At 40.3% G+C, this 16,856-nt stretch overlaps 1 protein-coding gene across 9 annotated transcripts in view; it reads right to left on the bottom strand.

Moving 5' to 3' along the window:
• The window catches only part of OTUD7A (OTU deubiquitinase 7A), a 104,844-nt gene that overhangs the window by 33,747 nt on the left and 54,241 nt on the right, over positions 1 to 16,856 (bottom strand). For 6 of the 9 annotated variants that reach the window (XM_074549739.1, XM_074549738.1, XM_074549743.1 and 3 more), the window contains 3 exons: positions 15,266 to 15,398; positions 9,187 to 9,281; positions 7,868 to 8,022 (listed from right to left, as the gene is read on the bottom strand). In XM_074549739.1, coding sequence (XP_074405840.1) covers positions 7,868 to 8,022; positions 9,187 to 9,212 — 181 coding nt within the window. In that variant the 5' untranslated portion in view covers positions 9,213 to 9,281; positions 15,266 to 15,398. Of the gene's footprint in view, positions 1 to 7,867; positions 8,023 to 9,124; positions 9,282 to 15,265; positions 15,399 to 16,856 lie in introns of all 9 variants that reach the window. The other 3 variants (XM_074549744.1, XM_074549745.1, XM_074549742.1) reach the window with 3 other exon arrangements.

The raw sequence follows: 16,856 nt of genomic DNA, 5'->3' as shown, positions 1-16,856 counted from the left end.
ACTTGAAACCTTACAAAAATTAAAATGTCTTTACCTAACACAGAAATATTTGATTTTCAAATCTCTTCATATCCCTGGAGTTCTCCCCATGTCCTGAACAGAAGCACCAATTCAGCACCAAAGCCCTAAACTTCAGAAAACCAACACAGGAAATTATTATTGGACTCATTCTCCCTAAATTTGCTGGAGCCTCCAAGCATTGAAATGCAAGAAAAACATTCAACTAAATTAAAGAACATTCAGCACCTTTCCATCTCCATGAAATAGTGTTTTTGAAAATTAGCCACCCTCACTAACCAGCATAAGTGTTCCCAGCTACCCTCTCCACTGGAAAGATGGAAGGTTTCCCCCTTTGCCCCTCTCAATTTGGTTTACACTTTCACAAGTAAATACAAATGACAAATCTCTTGTTTTTCCCACCGCCCATAAAAAAAGATGAGAATTCATCAGTTTGGGAGAATTAGCAAAGAAAAATTCTAAGCAAAAATAAAGAAAACTGAAGGCAGCAAAGACAAATAGAGAAAAGAAAGAGAGAACAAAAGTAAGGGGTTTATGAAAGACTCTGAGAGAAGAAATACAAATAGGTACAAAAAATTAATCCAGTGCAAAAAAATTTTAAAAATTTAACAAATCTAATAAAAAATATGATGTAATTTGTACCACAGGAATAGATTGCAAAAACAAGAGGCAAGCTGGGAACCAATCAAGAAAATTATTAAATTCAGAAATGTCCAGAGCAGATGATCTGAACAAGGATTTCTACCAGTGTGACAAGTAGGTGAGAAAGTTTCAGCTGCAAAGTACTGAGGAAATTAGTGGGGCTGGTGGTTGTGGAGCCTATCTTTCCTCCTTTAAACATTGCATACTAAAAGCTTTTGCATTTCTAAAACTGTATCTTATTACATCACAAACAAGTTTTGAGAGACAAAAACTGCCTGAGTTATGCTAGGTTGGAAATGACAAAAATAAATTCATATAATATGGCAAACAAACACATCCTCCCTCCCAAACGCTACAGGGCAGGTCCCTCCTTCCAGTCTTGCTCCTTGTCCAACAAGTGGCATTGGCCCCCTGGTTTGGGGCAGACTGTACATAGTCCCTCTGGCCCCTAGAGAAGGGAAAGAGGAAGTCTTCTCCTAAGTTTGTTTGTGTGTGTCTCCCATGCTCTTCGCTGACATCTTCCAGACCCTGCTCCTCACACAACCCCCCCTGCTCTGTCACATCTCTCATTTTCTTTGCCATCTCCTGCACAGGCACCCAAGAGAAAGGGCCAGTCTTTCCTACCCCCACAGAGGTTATGCCTGAAGGACAAGTAACAGGCAATTAATTTATTTTTCATAATTTCATCAATTAACTTAAGTCAAGTAAAAGCTTTTGTTGCAATTTGACAGACAAAACCAATGCAAGTCTATTTTTTAGATTGTCTGCAATTTTTGTTTCACTGTTACTTATCTGATGCATGCTCTTCACTGACTGCTTCTTTGTTTATATGACATATTATTGTATTTTAAAAGGCATTTCAGAGGCATAACAACATTATTTCAGTGCACACAATCACATCAGACAAGCCACTAGCAGCTCTGGATCAGTAACAATTTGATTGCTCCAAACCAGCTCCAACACAGTAGGTTTGCAGGAAAGGCTTCCAGTTTCAAATGGCCAGAGAACATCAGTCAGCAAAAAAGCTGGAGGAGCACAAGGTTGGTTGGAAAACACAGGTAGTGAAATCATTATCAGGGTGCTGGAACCAAATCAACTCACTGACTGAATAGAAAGAACACACTTACTGAGCAATTGCTTCCTGAACAGCTATATGTGCTATGTGAGTCAGCAGGTGTGCAATTTAACAACACTCAAAGGTCTCTGCTTTGAAACAAAGTCCTTCTTGTTCGGAGGAAAAACAACAAAACACAGCACACACACACACACACAAAAAAAAAAAAAAAAAAAAAAAAAAAAAAACCAAAACCAAAAAAAGCCCAAACAAAACCAAAACAAACAAAAAAGTGCTGCTGAGTAGGGAATAGAAGATACACTGTGGCTGAAGGCTGGTACTGATGTGTTAGTGTCAGAGATAGCAGAATAGCAGACACCTACATAAAAGGGAAATTCAAGAATAAACACAGCTACACTGTGAAGTTTCTGCCCTAAATAATGGTTCCTTGAATAACAATAGGAGCTATTATAAGCCTGAAGAAAAAACCAAAGATTTAGATAAAACAATATATGGTCTAAGTAGCCACTTCCCCTCAAACTAGATTAGCAGAGGGTTAATAAAAAGGTACTAAAGGACAGCACAACTAGGATTCCCCTTAGAAGCATTGATAAAAACATAGACTCCAAGAATGGTTTAGGTTGGAAGGGATCCCAAACACCATTCCATTCCAAGCCCCTGCCATGGGCAGGGACACCTTCCACTGTCCCAGGGTGCTCCAAGCCTTGTCCAACCTTGCCTTGGACACTTCCAGGGATTTGGTCAGCCACAGCTGCTCTGGGCACCCTGTGCCAGGGCCTCACCACCCTCACAGGGAAGAGTTTCTTCCCCATATCTAATTGAACCCTGTCCTCTTTAGTTTGAAGCCATTCCCTTGTGTTATCACTCAGGCTCCTGACAAAAGCTCCTCTCCAGCTCTCTTGGAGCCCTTTTAGGTATTGGAAGGTGTTCCAAGGTCTTCCCAGAAACTTCTCATCCCCAACAGCCCAAGGGTGTCATAGCAAAGGTGCTCCAGTCCTTTGAGCATCTTCATGGCCTCCTCTGGACATGTCCTGAGAGGTCCATTGGGGGAGCACAGCTGGATGCAGCACTCCAGGGGGGTGTCACAAGGGCATTCTCCAGGGCTGTAACCCCAGAGCAACATGGTATTATTTAGTCTTTTGGGTTTTTTGCTTTGTACTGCTTTGGCTAAAACATTATAGCTTAGTGGGGTTATAATACTTAATAAATCTCTTGTCTTTCACTTCTTAAATCAGGTATATTGAAAACCAAGAGGATTTTATCATTAATTATTAGGAAAAGCAAACATGCAACTATTAAATAGTTCCCTCCCCCCTCTAAGCTTTCAAAAATCCACCTACTCCAATATGTTAAAAGAATATTTGAAAGATCACCGAAATTCCTGATTTAATGATAAATAAAATACTGGAAAGGATGCAATTTGAGATGTGGAACTAGGAAAGATCTGAATAGTGGGAACCACAAAGAAAGGCAACTTGCAGCAACATGTATAGACAGGACTTCAGCAGAGGAAAAGTTCAAAGGGACATGAAACTGAGAGGGCAACAAATTAACTTTCAGTCAGAGAAGAATCATCTGAGGAAGGCACTGAGCATCAAGTAAGTATCTATAAGATGCACTCTAAGTGCAACTTGAAGGCAACACAGAAACACCCCAGGCTAATGCAAAGAAGTCTGTTCCTACAAACCAACTGTTAACAAAGCAATCCTCAGGTTCCATTTAAATGCAGGCACTGCTTCCTGTTTGGCATGAAGTAGATTAACAAATATTTAGAAGCAAAAGGTAAGAAGAACTTCAGATCAGCTGTTTCTCCTTCTGAAAAACTAATACACAAAATTAGGATAAAATTAAACCATATGCTTTAAAACAAGATTTTATTTTGGTCCATGTTCTCAAAGGACAATAATACAGCAAGGCCATTTTGTTAACACATGTCTCATTTTCTGCTAGAATGCAAAGTCAGTCCAAACTGAACAGGCAGCTGGAAATGACAGTTTTGCTCCCTGTTTAATGAGACATTGGTAGCAGCTCAGCTTCCCCTTCCCATTGCCAAGCTTTCCACAAGAGAACTAAAAAAGGAACCATCTGAGGGAGAGGAGAATATTTTTGGGGAGTTAGTTTTGTACACTCAGTCACATGACAGCACTGTAAATGTCTCTCTCTCTATAAATTACATGCTTTTCTTTGAATTCTGCTTGTATACATTGTTCTTTGAGGAGATGTCTCTGTACTGCAACTCTGTCTTATTCCATGGGGTCAGTCACCTTTGCTGCTCACATTTCGTGACTGGAAAGCCAATGCCCCAGTTCCTGAGTTCATGTTCAGCTATATATCCCTCAATTAAGTGCTGTTTGAAGCTGGAAATAGCATTTGTTTTTATATAATGATGAAATGCCACATCATTTATATAAATAAATGAAACCATTTATACAAGTCAAAGGGCAAGTTTTCAGTTAAATACATTATTTCACAAATCCTCCAGTCCCTGATGATTGCCCTACACTGTTGGCATTTTAAGGTATTTTATCCTATGCCTTCTGCCTCTGTTCCAGGGGACACTGCCTGCACATCTACTGCTCCCTGAAAACTGAGCTGCTTTCTCCTGATTGATCAGTGATCTCTGAGTTCATCCCCACCTACAGCCCTGCCACTGTGAGCCACATACAGTACAACTTGTTTCAAAGATTAAACTATTTTCTTTAATGGTTTTCTTTCTGTCTTAGGCCACATTTTAAGTAGATTATACATAAACACACCAGCATTACTGTTACTCTATGTATGAGAGAATCGAGGTGCCAGCCCAGACTATCCAGGAGGGAAAGGGATGTGCCCTCCCTATTCCTGAACCTTCCTTTTTCCTTATTATTGGGGAAGCTGGAGCTCGCACAGCTGAAGAGAAAACAATTCTGCACCATGCAGAGTTCTCAGTTTATGCTTAAGAACATTCCCAAAGCTGAGTGAGCCAAAGGAGTTTTCCCAGTGACTAGAAGGTGCCTTGCACACACAGAGGTGACATTTGGAGAGTCCTGCAGCTGATTTCCTGTTTCCCTGTGACATGAGGCTGATCCACTTCTGAATTCACTCCTGCCCAAAGCAGGGATACACATGGCTGCCAGCACAGGCTTTTTTCAAACTGTTTTGCTGAGATTGTTGTTTTTGTCACTTGGGTCACATTTATTGTCAAATTGCTCTGTCAATACTAATAACTCAGTTGAGGGTTTTTTTAGGCTGTTTTTTAAATAGAAATCAGCAAAGGCTGAGCATGAAAGGCTGAAAAGGCAGACCCAGTGAAGGTTCAAAAGACATAATTTCTACTCTTCATCACCTTACATACACAAGAATGCTTTCAGTTTTTGAGAGCACATAAACAAGGTAAAAACCTCTGGAAGTGGCAAACAACATCTCAGAGACAGGAAATGAAACATGAAAGACTCAGTAAGTAATCATCCAAAAATGAAAGCAAAGCTAGAAAATAACATTTCTAAGTAACAAATGGTTTAGAGCATGTATGTATAATCCAGTAATACAGAATTGGTACAGCTAATGATACGTAATTGAAATTTAGGAATATTAACTTATAATTAATCTGAAATAGCTGTAAGCAGCTTAATAAATATGGAAATCCAATATTAGACTTTTATACCAGATACTAGCCATGAAAATGTTATATAACTATTATTTTTTTAAATCTCTCTGCCTCTTCATTTCAAAAGCAGAATGGTCACTTTCTGAAAGATTCATGTCAAGTACAACCAGCAGAATGTTTTCTGAGATAAAGGGACAAGCAGCTGCACTCAGTATAAAGCCCCACAGAAGAAAACTGCAGGGATTTTACCAGCAGGATAGGCAAAGTATAGAAACATCTAGTGAGCCAACATTTAGGACAGCTTCTGGCAATGTAGAAAATCTATATGCAATGTATAGATTTTCTAGCTATTTTCACAACAGTCAGTATGTGTTGCTGCTGGGATGAACAACACATACTGTGCACAACTGTGCTGGGGATGTAGCAGGACATAACCAAAGCAAAACAATTAATATGTTAAAATGATTGGATAAGGAAGCAGAAATTGGTATCCTTGATTATCTACAGTATAGTGAAACTGAAGAAACTTCCCCAGGGATGAACAAAAGAAACAGCATTGGCTCTGAAAAGGAGGTGTTACTCCATAGGAGCACACTATGAAAATTCAGTCTGAACAAGTCATAAAGAGCAAAGGGCCATGGGGTCATACTGGATCTGACCAAAACTTGCAATTTCATGGAAATGAGGCTCTACACAAGCCTTTTTTTGGCTCCAAGTTCACTGTGACCATAATTTTTAAGGCTATCAACAACCAAACCTTGAAAATTTTAGGAACTATTTGTGCACACCTGTTTTTGAAGTTTGATGATATGGACATCATTCCAAGGCCAGGTACAAGGAATTGGCATCACAGGGGGGTGGGCTGCTCTTCTGAATATTGTTTATATTATTGTTAAGAAGCTACTCCATGGGTTTCAATGCTGTCAGGGCAGCAGTCCCTGTTGTGCTTTTTTTAAACAAATGAGAAACCACTCCATTAATTACTGCCTCCCAGCACAAGATATGACCAGTGTTAGAAGCTGTTACACCAAATGTAGCTGCAGCCACATGTGCTGAAATGGTTGTCTGAGCACATGTGGTTCAGAACTAGCAACAATCCCTTTTACTTTGAGAAATTCCTGTGTAGGAGGAAATTACTTGGGGCAGATGCATATGTCTATTAGCCTGTCAGAATAATTAGATTGTTTATGACTTATTTCTTTGTTAGTATGCTCGATGTGGATCTATTAATCTACAGAAACGAGAAGTACAACGCAGAGAAACTCTATTTGATATTTATTTGAAAGCATTGCTCTTTATAGAAAGGAAAAAAGGTAAGTAACTCTTCTGAAAGACCTCTGATATGTAGGAACCCTTTGAAATTTTGGCAATGCTCTATCAGCACAATATCTGACAATCTGTCCTGATATAGCTGAGAAAAAACTTCTCATGTTCTTTTTCTAAAAGACCATCAGACTAAGACAGACTCTAGGCGAGAATGACAGGTTGATCAAATCAGTCAGACAAAACAGAGAGCTCTTAAATATAGCAAGCCTATGCTAATATTCCTTGCTAGGCATTCCAAGGTCTTATTTCATGTACCAGATGACTTGGGAAATGCTGCAGAATTGTGTGCATCTCTGTGTTAATAATCTATCGTGTCATATTACTAAAAAGCCCAGAGTAAAGGAAGAACTTACCACAAAATGAAAAACTTTCAGCATAAAGTGAAGGAGCTCTTGCAAAAAGGAGATACATAAAACAAGGTATACTTTCACATCTGCTGTAGCTGTTCAGTTACTTTGACTTAACACAATTTCTTAGAGCACATTAAAATAAAAAAATAAAGTAAACCCCAAATCTCTCAGGGGCAAGTTCAGTGTGGAAGTTTTAAGCCCACAGAACCACCTTGCAATTTGCAGATATAATCTACTCCTTTCCAACTTTCCCATCTTCACAATTATTATTAGCCCAACAAGAGAAGAAATGAACAAACCAACAATTATGAAATGCTCTCAAATATCAATGATGTCTTTACACTTCTAAGCCTATAAACCTAAAACAACTAAAACAAGATTAATAAATAGACAGTTATTTTTCTGATACAGCTTCTTAGTTGTTTTTCAACCTATACACTTGGCTCCCATGCTGTAAAGTTCAGGTATGCATATTAACCACTGGGACCCAAAAATACCTCTGGTATCTCTATCACTGCACAGTAAATCCATTTCAGACTAAATACAGTGATCGGAGAAACTTTTACAATTACTTTCAGGCAGCTGAATATGAAAATTCAGCTAAAGTCTCCTCCCTTCTCTCACTGGCACATAAACATATAGGGCTTGACTCTTAGTAACTTAAAACACAGCAATCTAATACTAAGAAGTTTTTAAGAATTTGTTAAAACACCTGCCTTAGTATAATCTATGGTCAGCTTATTACAAGAGCTGTCTTGGTAAAACTACCAAGAAATATCTGTTTCCTTGGACCACAGCTCTCTTGTTATGACTGGTTCTTGGTTTAAGCAAGCAGTGAGCACAGGAAATGGTTGGGTCCAAAAAGTTTACCTTCTAGTAAGTCTCTGGCCAGACCTGGTTCTGCCCCTGTGGACCGAACAAAGTCTGACAGGACTGCATCCATATCAAGAGTCATGTGATCATTCAGAGGTGCTGCCAGACATGCAGCAGAAGTTGGACTCACTGGCTGGCTAAAAGGTCTCCATCTGCCAAGGAGAAAAAGAAGCAGGGTTTAGAATATACTCCCAGGTGACATAAACCACATTTTTCCTCTATTCCCTAAACAAGACTATTAAAAAAGCTTGCAGCATATTAAAATATACAGCATTTGTCATCCATCTCTGCCTTAGCCTGGAGCTGCTGGTCACTCACACTGGAAGGTTTTCTCTATCCTAATATTTCATATTTTTACTGATTTTTCTTATGTGCACTCATAAATAGCTTTGCAACTTGACTCCAATTCAGCTAAACGTAAGATTGGTTTATTAAAAGCACAATCACCAGATCAATGTCACTGCCCATAAACTGAGGTTTAGCAAGGATTTAAATGTCTAGAGCTCTTCTGCCTCACTAATACTAACACACACACAGCAGGGCTTAGGATTTGTTCCTTTATTTGCCTTGCAAATACAGCTTCTGTAATTTACACATTCTCTGCTGTGCTGAGTCTGGCTAGGATGGAGTTAATTTTCTTCTTTCATTTTCTAGAACTGTGGCTAAACTAATGTTCATAGTAGCTAATAATACAGTAATTTATAAGTTTTCTGTGTTTTATTTCCTTTTATTGGTGACCATGGCTGCTGAACAATTTTTATGATGTTTATGAGCAGTCTGTGGGGGACAATCTTACCAGGGTGCTCTCCTGGTGGCACAATCACCCAGGGAGTTGTTAGGAAGCAGATCATATTTTGCCCCAAGTGAAATGTGACAATGTCTCACATGGGAATTCTTCCTGCCAAATCCATAGCCAACAAAAAAATATGCCTGCTCTACTGCATTTTGCATCTTCTTTTCATTTCTGAAAACAGAAACTTTTCCTTCTAGGCAATGCTCTTTACAAACATAAAATAGAAATTAAAGCAGTCACCACAAGAGGAGTTCATGCTAGGCAAGGAGTTCATGCTAGGCTATTAAAACAGCTGGAATTTAAAACACAGTCCTCCTAAGCATACTTCCATACTTCAACCCTGCCTGCCTGCTGCTGAAACAGTGCAAAGCAAAGAAAACAGGAGGAAATTAAACAATACACAAGGTAAGGAAAAGCATATGTTTTACTTTCATGCTTGTTATTCACTGGCCAAAGTTTACCTCTGAGCATGAATTGGATTTTTCCCATTGATTCCTCCTCACAGCCTCAGTTGCAACTTTACCTCGTGCCAAGGGTAAGGTCTGGCATGGAGATTTTCTACTGGCAGCAGATGATGTTGGTTGGTTCCTGCTTGCACCACAGCTACAGGGAAATAAACTGTGAAGGAAATTGGAATCCAATTAATTTCACTGTCCCCCACATGAAACAGTCCTTTCCTTCTTCATGTGTAATTACCTGGTTAGACTTAGCCTGAAAAATGGAATGCCTTTGCTCTCTCAGACATTGCCTTTTTCTGCAAATACATATCCCTGCTACAATGCAAACACCATTTACCTTCTGCCTCAGGAGGGTGGGGTCCTTCTCAGCCTCATCAATGGGGACTGGCACTAAACCCAACTTAGTCCAAGAAACTAAAAGTTTGTGGGATATAAAGTCACAGAATCACAGAATTGTTACAGTTGGAAGATACATTTAAGATCACAGAATCAATGAGGCTTGAAAAGACTTCTGAGATGATCAAATCCAACCCATGACCTGACACCACTTTATCAACTAGACCACGGCAATAAGCACCATGTCCAGTCTTTCCTTAAACATCTCCAGGAACTGTGACTCCACCACCTCCCTGAGCAGCCCATTCCAATTTTCATCAAGAAATTCCTCCTGATGTCCAACCAGAGCCCCCCCTGGAGCACCTTAAAGCCATGTGCTCTTATCCTGTCACTGTTGCCTGGGAAAAGAGAGCAACACCTGTCTCTCCACAGCCTTCTTTCAGGCTAGAGCAATCAGGTGCTCCTCAGCCCCTTTTTCTCCAGGCTAAACAACTCGAGCTCCCTCACAGCTCCTCACCAGACCTGTGCTGCTGGATACCAATTCCATGTTTTCCAGGACAAAGGTAGATTACACTGCTGCTAATTCTACCCCCTTCACACTCTTTAGGCCTCTACACTGTTCCACCACATGTTTCACATCTTTTATACTATTTATACAAGTCCGTCATTATGTTTGGGCCACATGAGGATAGCAGGGGAGGTGATCTTTTCCCCTCTATTCAGTCCTGGCGAGACTTCTCTGGAGTATTATGTCCATTTCTGGATCTGAAACAAACATGGACATGTTGGAGTGAGTTCAGTGAAGGACTCCAAACTGCAGTGGATCACCCCTGTACAAGGAAAACATTTCTAAAGTGTAATCCTAATGAAAGTATAGTAACAGAAGGAAAGCTGGCAATATTGAGGAGACTAGTTAAAAAGGAATGCAGATATTTTGGAAAGAGAACTACCTTAATGGATTATGGCCAAATTTGATATCTAAGCTCTCTCTCAACTGAATCTGTTCCAATGCAAATGCAGGACAAAAATGCTACATTTATTTTTAACAAACACTCATACATAGACGCACTGTACTCAACAGCACTAATCTGTACAAAAAGATTACCAGAAACTGAACACAACTAATTTCTTTAGTGACTACAAGAAAGATTGAAATTAATCTTAGCCAGCAGGATGGAAACATATGGATCAAACTCAAGGAACCTGCCAGAGATGATACAAAGCATTGGTGCATTTCAGACCACCACCAGAAGTGACTCAGTAGTATAATGAGTGTTAATTTAAATGCACCAGCTGGGCCCTCAAGTACAGTCACTGTGTGGGGGCTGGAGTGCTCATAAGTTTGGGGAGCTGAAGTTGGAGAAGCCAATTCATGAGTTGTCTCAAAATCAGCATTACTTCAGTATTTTGAACAGTAAAATTGACATCCTTCTCAGAGCAAAGAATAACACCAATCTCTGCATTTATGATGTCACCATCACCTCAAAATTACCACATAGAATCTACGCTCCAGAAGCAGCAGAGTTAGCAGGATCCTCTCTGCATGCATTTAAACTAGCACTGGTTTCTTCCCTATAGAAGTTGTTTGCTCAGCTCTCTAGAAATTAGATTAAAAAAAACAAACAAAACAACAAGAAAAAACCCAACAGAAAAAGTCTTAAAATATTATCTTTGCCAGAAAAACTACTATCAGCTGTGAAAACCCACAGAGATGGAAGTGTAATAAGTAAGCAAAAAAGAAGATAAATCATAAATTCCAGAGGAGGCAGTGACTCAGAAGGCAGGTGGCTGTCAGACCCATTTCTCCCCAGATGGGTTTGGTCTCTCCTCACCTAAGGAGCCATCAGCACCACCTTTGCTCTCAGTGGCTTGTCAGAGCATTAACACAATTTACACTTCAAATACACACACGGAGCAGATCTTCCACAGTCATTCAACTCCCACCCCTCCTGTGGGTAACACTACAGACACACACACGGCCACCTGCAGTTTTCATTTCTAATGTGTCACACACCACACACAAACGTCAATTGGAACTGAATGGATATTGGCACATCTTGGCCATCAAAACACAGGAAGACCGTGGTTTTCTCTCACTTTCTGGCCAAACTTCTTCCCTAAAACATTTCTAAACAGCACAAATACAAGAGGCAGTGAAATCAGATAATTTGCTTTATATTATAAGAAAAATAATTTTAAAAGTATTTAAAGAGGAGACACTGATTAATTCGAAATGTTAAGATGAGCTAATAGGACTTGAAATCAATTTAGTACAATCTCAGTTATATTTAATCTTTTCTTCTCCTTGAAGTACCTCTCTCTCAAAGCTGAGCCATACTTGGAGGTGAACAGTCTTCACCTGAACCTAAATTTAACTTCTTCAAAAGCAAACAGCTTCACCCAGTTAAATGATATGAAGGGTTTTTTCTCTAAAGAAGCTTAAAGAGATGCACAGGGCTAAATTATGAAGCAAAAGCAATCATGTTAAAACAAATCCCATCCCATGCATCCAGAACAGACACAGCTAACAAAACCTAAGTGAGAAAACAGAGAAAGAGAAAACAGCACCCACTGGACAAAGCCTCAGGAAGACAGAATGACTAAGCTGCAACTAAGATCTTTCACGTTCCTAATTTTCAAAGAAAGGATGAAATAAGCACAATCAGTAAGAGGCACAGTCTTGGTGCTCTGGGAAACCAATGGAGAGAGACACCCAGCACTTGCATTAAACCAGCTCGCCCAGGCTCTTTTTATGTCCCTGCAGTGTGACAGAGCTCAGGGCCTGCTGAACATCCCTGCTGGCTCTCAGCAGCTCCAGCACTGCACACGGGTGCAGCCAGCTCCCAGGTGCAACGTTCCTGCCGCCTGATTGCCTGCAAAGGCAGAAAGGTCCTCTTTGTGCACACTTTGAGGTTCTAAGAGCAATTCTTTCTGAAAGGCCACAATTGATAGGAAATGCCATAATTCTACAGTCTTAACAGTATTATGGAATTAAACTACCCTTTATTAGGTTAAACTATTAAGCAGAAATCTATAATTAAACAATCAAATTCAGTGGAGAAGATTTGTTTAGGAGAACAGCAGCTTTAAGGGAAGTGGTAGTTAATGCAGGCCACATAAGAAAGTGGAGATGGTATTTTTTCTGCTAACTGGATTAAAAGGCATGAGTTGAAGAAGCCAAATCGATGGTAATTACCTAAAGAAAAGGTTACTGTGAACTAGACCTGATGGCAAAGTGGGGCGTTGATATGTTAAAATGTGGACTCTCAAAACACAGTAAAATTACAAGACAGCATTTGGTGAGGGATAAGTACCTTCTCAAGTCTAAAATATCAGTTTGGAACAAAAGGAGACCAACAAAAAAGACAACAAGTAAAAGCTCAAATCAGACATCATTACTAAGGTTTTATCTACACAATGGAACTCAGGAAAATTAACCCAATTAATTTAATTGGATTTGTCTATATCCATTCCTTTGCAAACACCTTCATTTGTGAATAAAATGCTGGCCTTAATTTGGTTTGGCTCATCTTGCCTTCGAAGTGAGTTAAACTGAATTCACTGGAGACCATTTTAATTATGAATGGATAGTGCACACAGGGACTTGGTTCCACTTAGGCTGCCCTCTTTAAATTCCTGCATTTAGTTGATTTGCATCAATTGTCCCTGGTATCTTGTGCAGACAAGTCCTGAACATTAGACACAGAGGCAGAAAAAACAGAGAAAGAAAGAAGCTTTGCTGAAGAATCCTCAGCTCTGTGGGAACCATCAAAGAACAGCTGTCCAAGAGAACTGGTCAAGTACATCAAGTCTAGTTCTAGATAAATACCATCAAGGTTCAGGGACCAACTAGGAACTATTTTAAAAATGCAGGTACATTGCAATTTTCAGAAATGCTACTTAAACAGTCTACTATTTGCTTACATATTTGAATTATTTCAAGATAGAGCTATAATGAAGGACACAACTAAAGTATCTTTAGATGTGATTTTTACAACTGTATTTTCATGGACCTTCAGAGGTTTTCATAACACCATTTTTCTTACTTAAGAGTGATTACATTCTCAGAAAGAAAAAATGTCACAGATAAACAAGAAGTCCATAGAAACAGGAGTCCTGAACTGGAATAAACCAAGCAAGAGACAGTCTTTGCAGGTAAGGATCTCCTACACCCCCACTTCAGTATTTTTTCAGGACAAAACACCACCATTGCTGTAGTATTCTTTTTTCCAAACAAGAAAACATGATATAGATAACACGATAAAACAAGATATGAATGAATGTAAGTCAATTACTATGTTGCTCTTATTTTATTCACAAGGGCCCTCATAGTGTGGTAATTGTATTCTCACAGAAAGCAGCTGTGCAAAGGATAAATATAATGCCACTGATAAAGCTGGAATTTCTCTGAAACAAATACATTGATTTTAAAACCAATTTGAGTATTAATTATTCTTTCATCTATGAGAGTGATAAAGAAGTAGGCAGTATTATACTGCATTGGAAAAATGACAATTAGGCTTTCAGATGATAATCTGAGGCCTCTTATTAAACACAGTTTCATTAAGTAACATACATCTCCTTTAGCAGAATATATCTCCAAAGAAGCAACATGAACAAACTAGATTGCTGCCTCATTTGGAATTTTTTCCTTTTTTTTTCCCCCCATCATTTTTCTTGTTTATGAATTGGTCCTGATACAGCAAGAAGATCTTCTACCTAAATACTGAATATTTTTCTCCAAATGCCATCCTTTTTTTAACATAGAAGCTATGCTGGCCAAAACTCTAATCTGAACACAAGCTTCTCTCTCAAAACATCTATCATGTACTCTGCCTGCATAAAATTAACTTTGGTGCATGAAAAGCAAGCATTCTGAGCAGCCATTTATTGATATCTATAACGTGGAGTTTCATTACTTTTTTCCAAGCCAGCCTTGCATGAGGAGTGACCCACTCGGGCCTGTGGGCACCACGAGCAGCCTTCAGCTCCACAGCCACCACCACCAGCTGAACCCCTCGCAGTTCTGCTTTTTGAGCTCTTTACCCCCCCGTTTTTCCACTGCGACATCTGAAATCAATCGTCATAGCAACAGGAGGCTGAGCCTTCATTTGCACGGCAGATCAGCGTCCCGATCAGCCGCTGCCACCGGGGCCTGACCCCGCTGCGCGGAGCGCGCTCCTGAGGGGACAGCCGGATGACACCGGAGCGGCGGGCTCGGCCCAAGCCCTGCCCTGAGGGGACAGCCGGATGACACCGGAGCGGCGGGCTCGGCCCTGAGGGGACAGCCGGGTCACACCGGAGCGGCTGGCTCAGCCCAAGCCCGCTCCTGAGGGGACAGCCGGGTGACACCGGAGCGGCGGGCTCAGCCCTGAGGGGACAGCCGGGTGACAGCGGAGCCGCGGGCTCAGCCCAAGCCCGCTCCTGAGGGGACAGCCGGGTGACACCGGAGCGGCGGGCTCAGCCCTGAGGGGACAGCCGGGTGACAGCGGAGCCGCGGGCTCAGCCCTGAGGGGACAGCCGGGTGACACCGGAGCCGCGGGCTCGGCCCAAGCCCTGCCCTGAGGGGACAGCCGGGTCACACCCGAGCCGCGGGCTCTGCCCTCAGGGGACAGCCGGGTCACACCGGAGCCGCGGGCTCGGCCCAAGCCCTGCCGGCGCTCCCTCTCTGCTCTGGTGCCGCTCAAGAACCACGAGCGGCTGCAGCAAAGCTGCCCTGCCCAGATTAGCGCTCCTGGGTCCCGAGCTGTAAATAGACACACACAGCTGATTACAGCTACCATTAAGCAAGTGGTTAATTTGACTTACAATGGACTTTAAATAAGAGTTCCTTGAGGCAGGTGTTGGATGGGTGTTATGCTGCTGGGTTTTGGTGAGGAAAAGAATCCATTTTTGCCACAGTAAAAGGTATGAATAAGCAAAATTTTGTCCCCTGAGAAATCTGGAAGAAAAAAGAACAGTAGTATATTAATCATTACACTTCTGCTATTTGAATAATAATAACTGCCAAAATAGTCTTTACCTTTGACCTTAGAAGCCTAATGGATATTTCTCTTAATACAGATAAACTACCACATACAGTAATTTGCATTAAGAATGCAAAATTCTTGGGCACAACCCAGACAATTAATAAAAAAAGAATAATGAATGTACAAAAATACCCTTACGGCTCTCCTACATGAAAATGGCAACTTGCACTTGGAATTTCTTTTAAGACTTCTTTGTCCTAAGACTCATCAAATATAGCTTTGAAAGTTTTCTTCTCTTAAGCTTCCAAAATCTGAAGCAATGAACTAATGAAGAGACATCCGGAAGACTCAAGCAGGATAGCCACTCTTTTTGATGAAAATAAAGAGACGAGCACATGAAGAAAGAAGGAATACCATTTCATAGGGTCTATTTATTTTTAAAAGATACAGCAGTTCCCTTTCCATATAATCTACTCCCATCTCCCAAGAATAAATCCTTCGGCTTGCAAATGCAGAATCCAATCACTATAAGCTTCACCTTATTATTCTAAAAGGCATTTACAATCAGTTTTATTGTTTCTGTTTTTTTAATCCATTCACAAAACTCATAGAGTTGTAACTGGGCTCAACCCCACTAAAATCAGGATTTAACAGCCCAAATCTTTTTATGATGGAAAACATTCCTTCTGATAATGCTTTTAAAACAGGCAAAACTATAACTAGGTCCACAATGTTATGAGTTTTGAGAAAACAGAACATAACATTATTTCTTGCTATTTCCTAAAATACATACACAAGTAACCAAATCTCAGTAGGTAACAGTTCCTATGCAAAAACTCCCAAATGTCTGTGTGACAGCTCAGCCGTAACATGAGTTAAGTACCTCAATTAGCAAGTATTAACTTACCCAGCTCTTAACTCAGGTGCATGTGAACTAACATACAGGAGTTAATAAGTCCTACCTTTTTTTTTTCTTCACTATGGCATATTTTCATGCAAGAACAATAAATATGACCAAAGTATTATCTTCAATTCTTTTTGGAAATCACTTATGGATGTAGCACACCACAGATACTCTCACACTGAAGCACATTATTTCAAAGTTTGTAACATCATAAAAAGCTTAACTCCATACATTGCAAAGGAAATGCAGTCAAACCACATTCGCCTGTGACCCACTCTTTATCACCCTCAGGGAACTTAAAAATAAGTGTAAAACCCTCAGCTTATAGAAGCAACTTTAAATAACTCTTAACACTTTCAAGGGTACTTGGACTACAGGGGATAGAAATAATCATCAAGTGTGAATATGCCTCCACATTTCCAGCTATACAATATTCACAAACTGAAATATCCACACTAAGAAACTCCCCTTAGCTTCAGGAAATAACTAAAAACTCTGATATCCAGCCATCAAAACTGAATGATGA

The sequence above is a fragment of the Zonotrichia albicollis genome, chromosome 11 (assembly GCF_047830755.1).
Source record: "Zonotrichia albicollis isolate bZonAlb1 chromosome 11, bZonAlb1.hap1, whole genome shotgun sequence".
Classification (NCBI taxonomy): domain Eukaryota; kingdom Metazoa; phylum Chordata; class Aves; order Passeriformes; family Passerellidae; genus Zonotrichia; species Zonotrichia albicollis.
The sequence above is the reverse complement of the archived record's forward strand: the minus strand, read 5'-3'. Positions and strand labels throughout refer to the sequence as shown.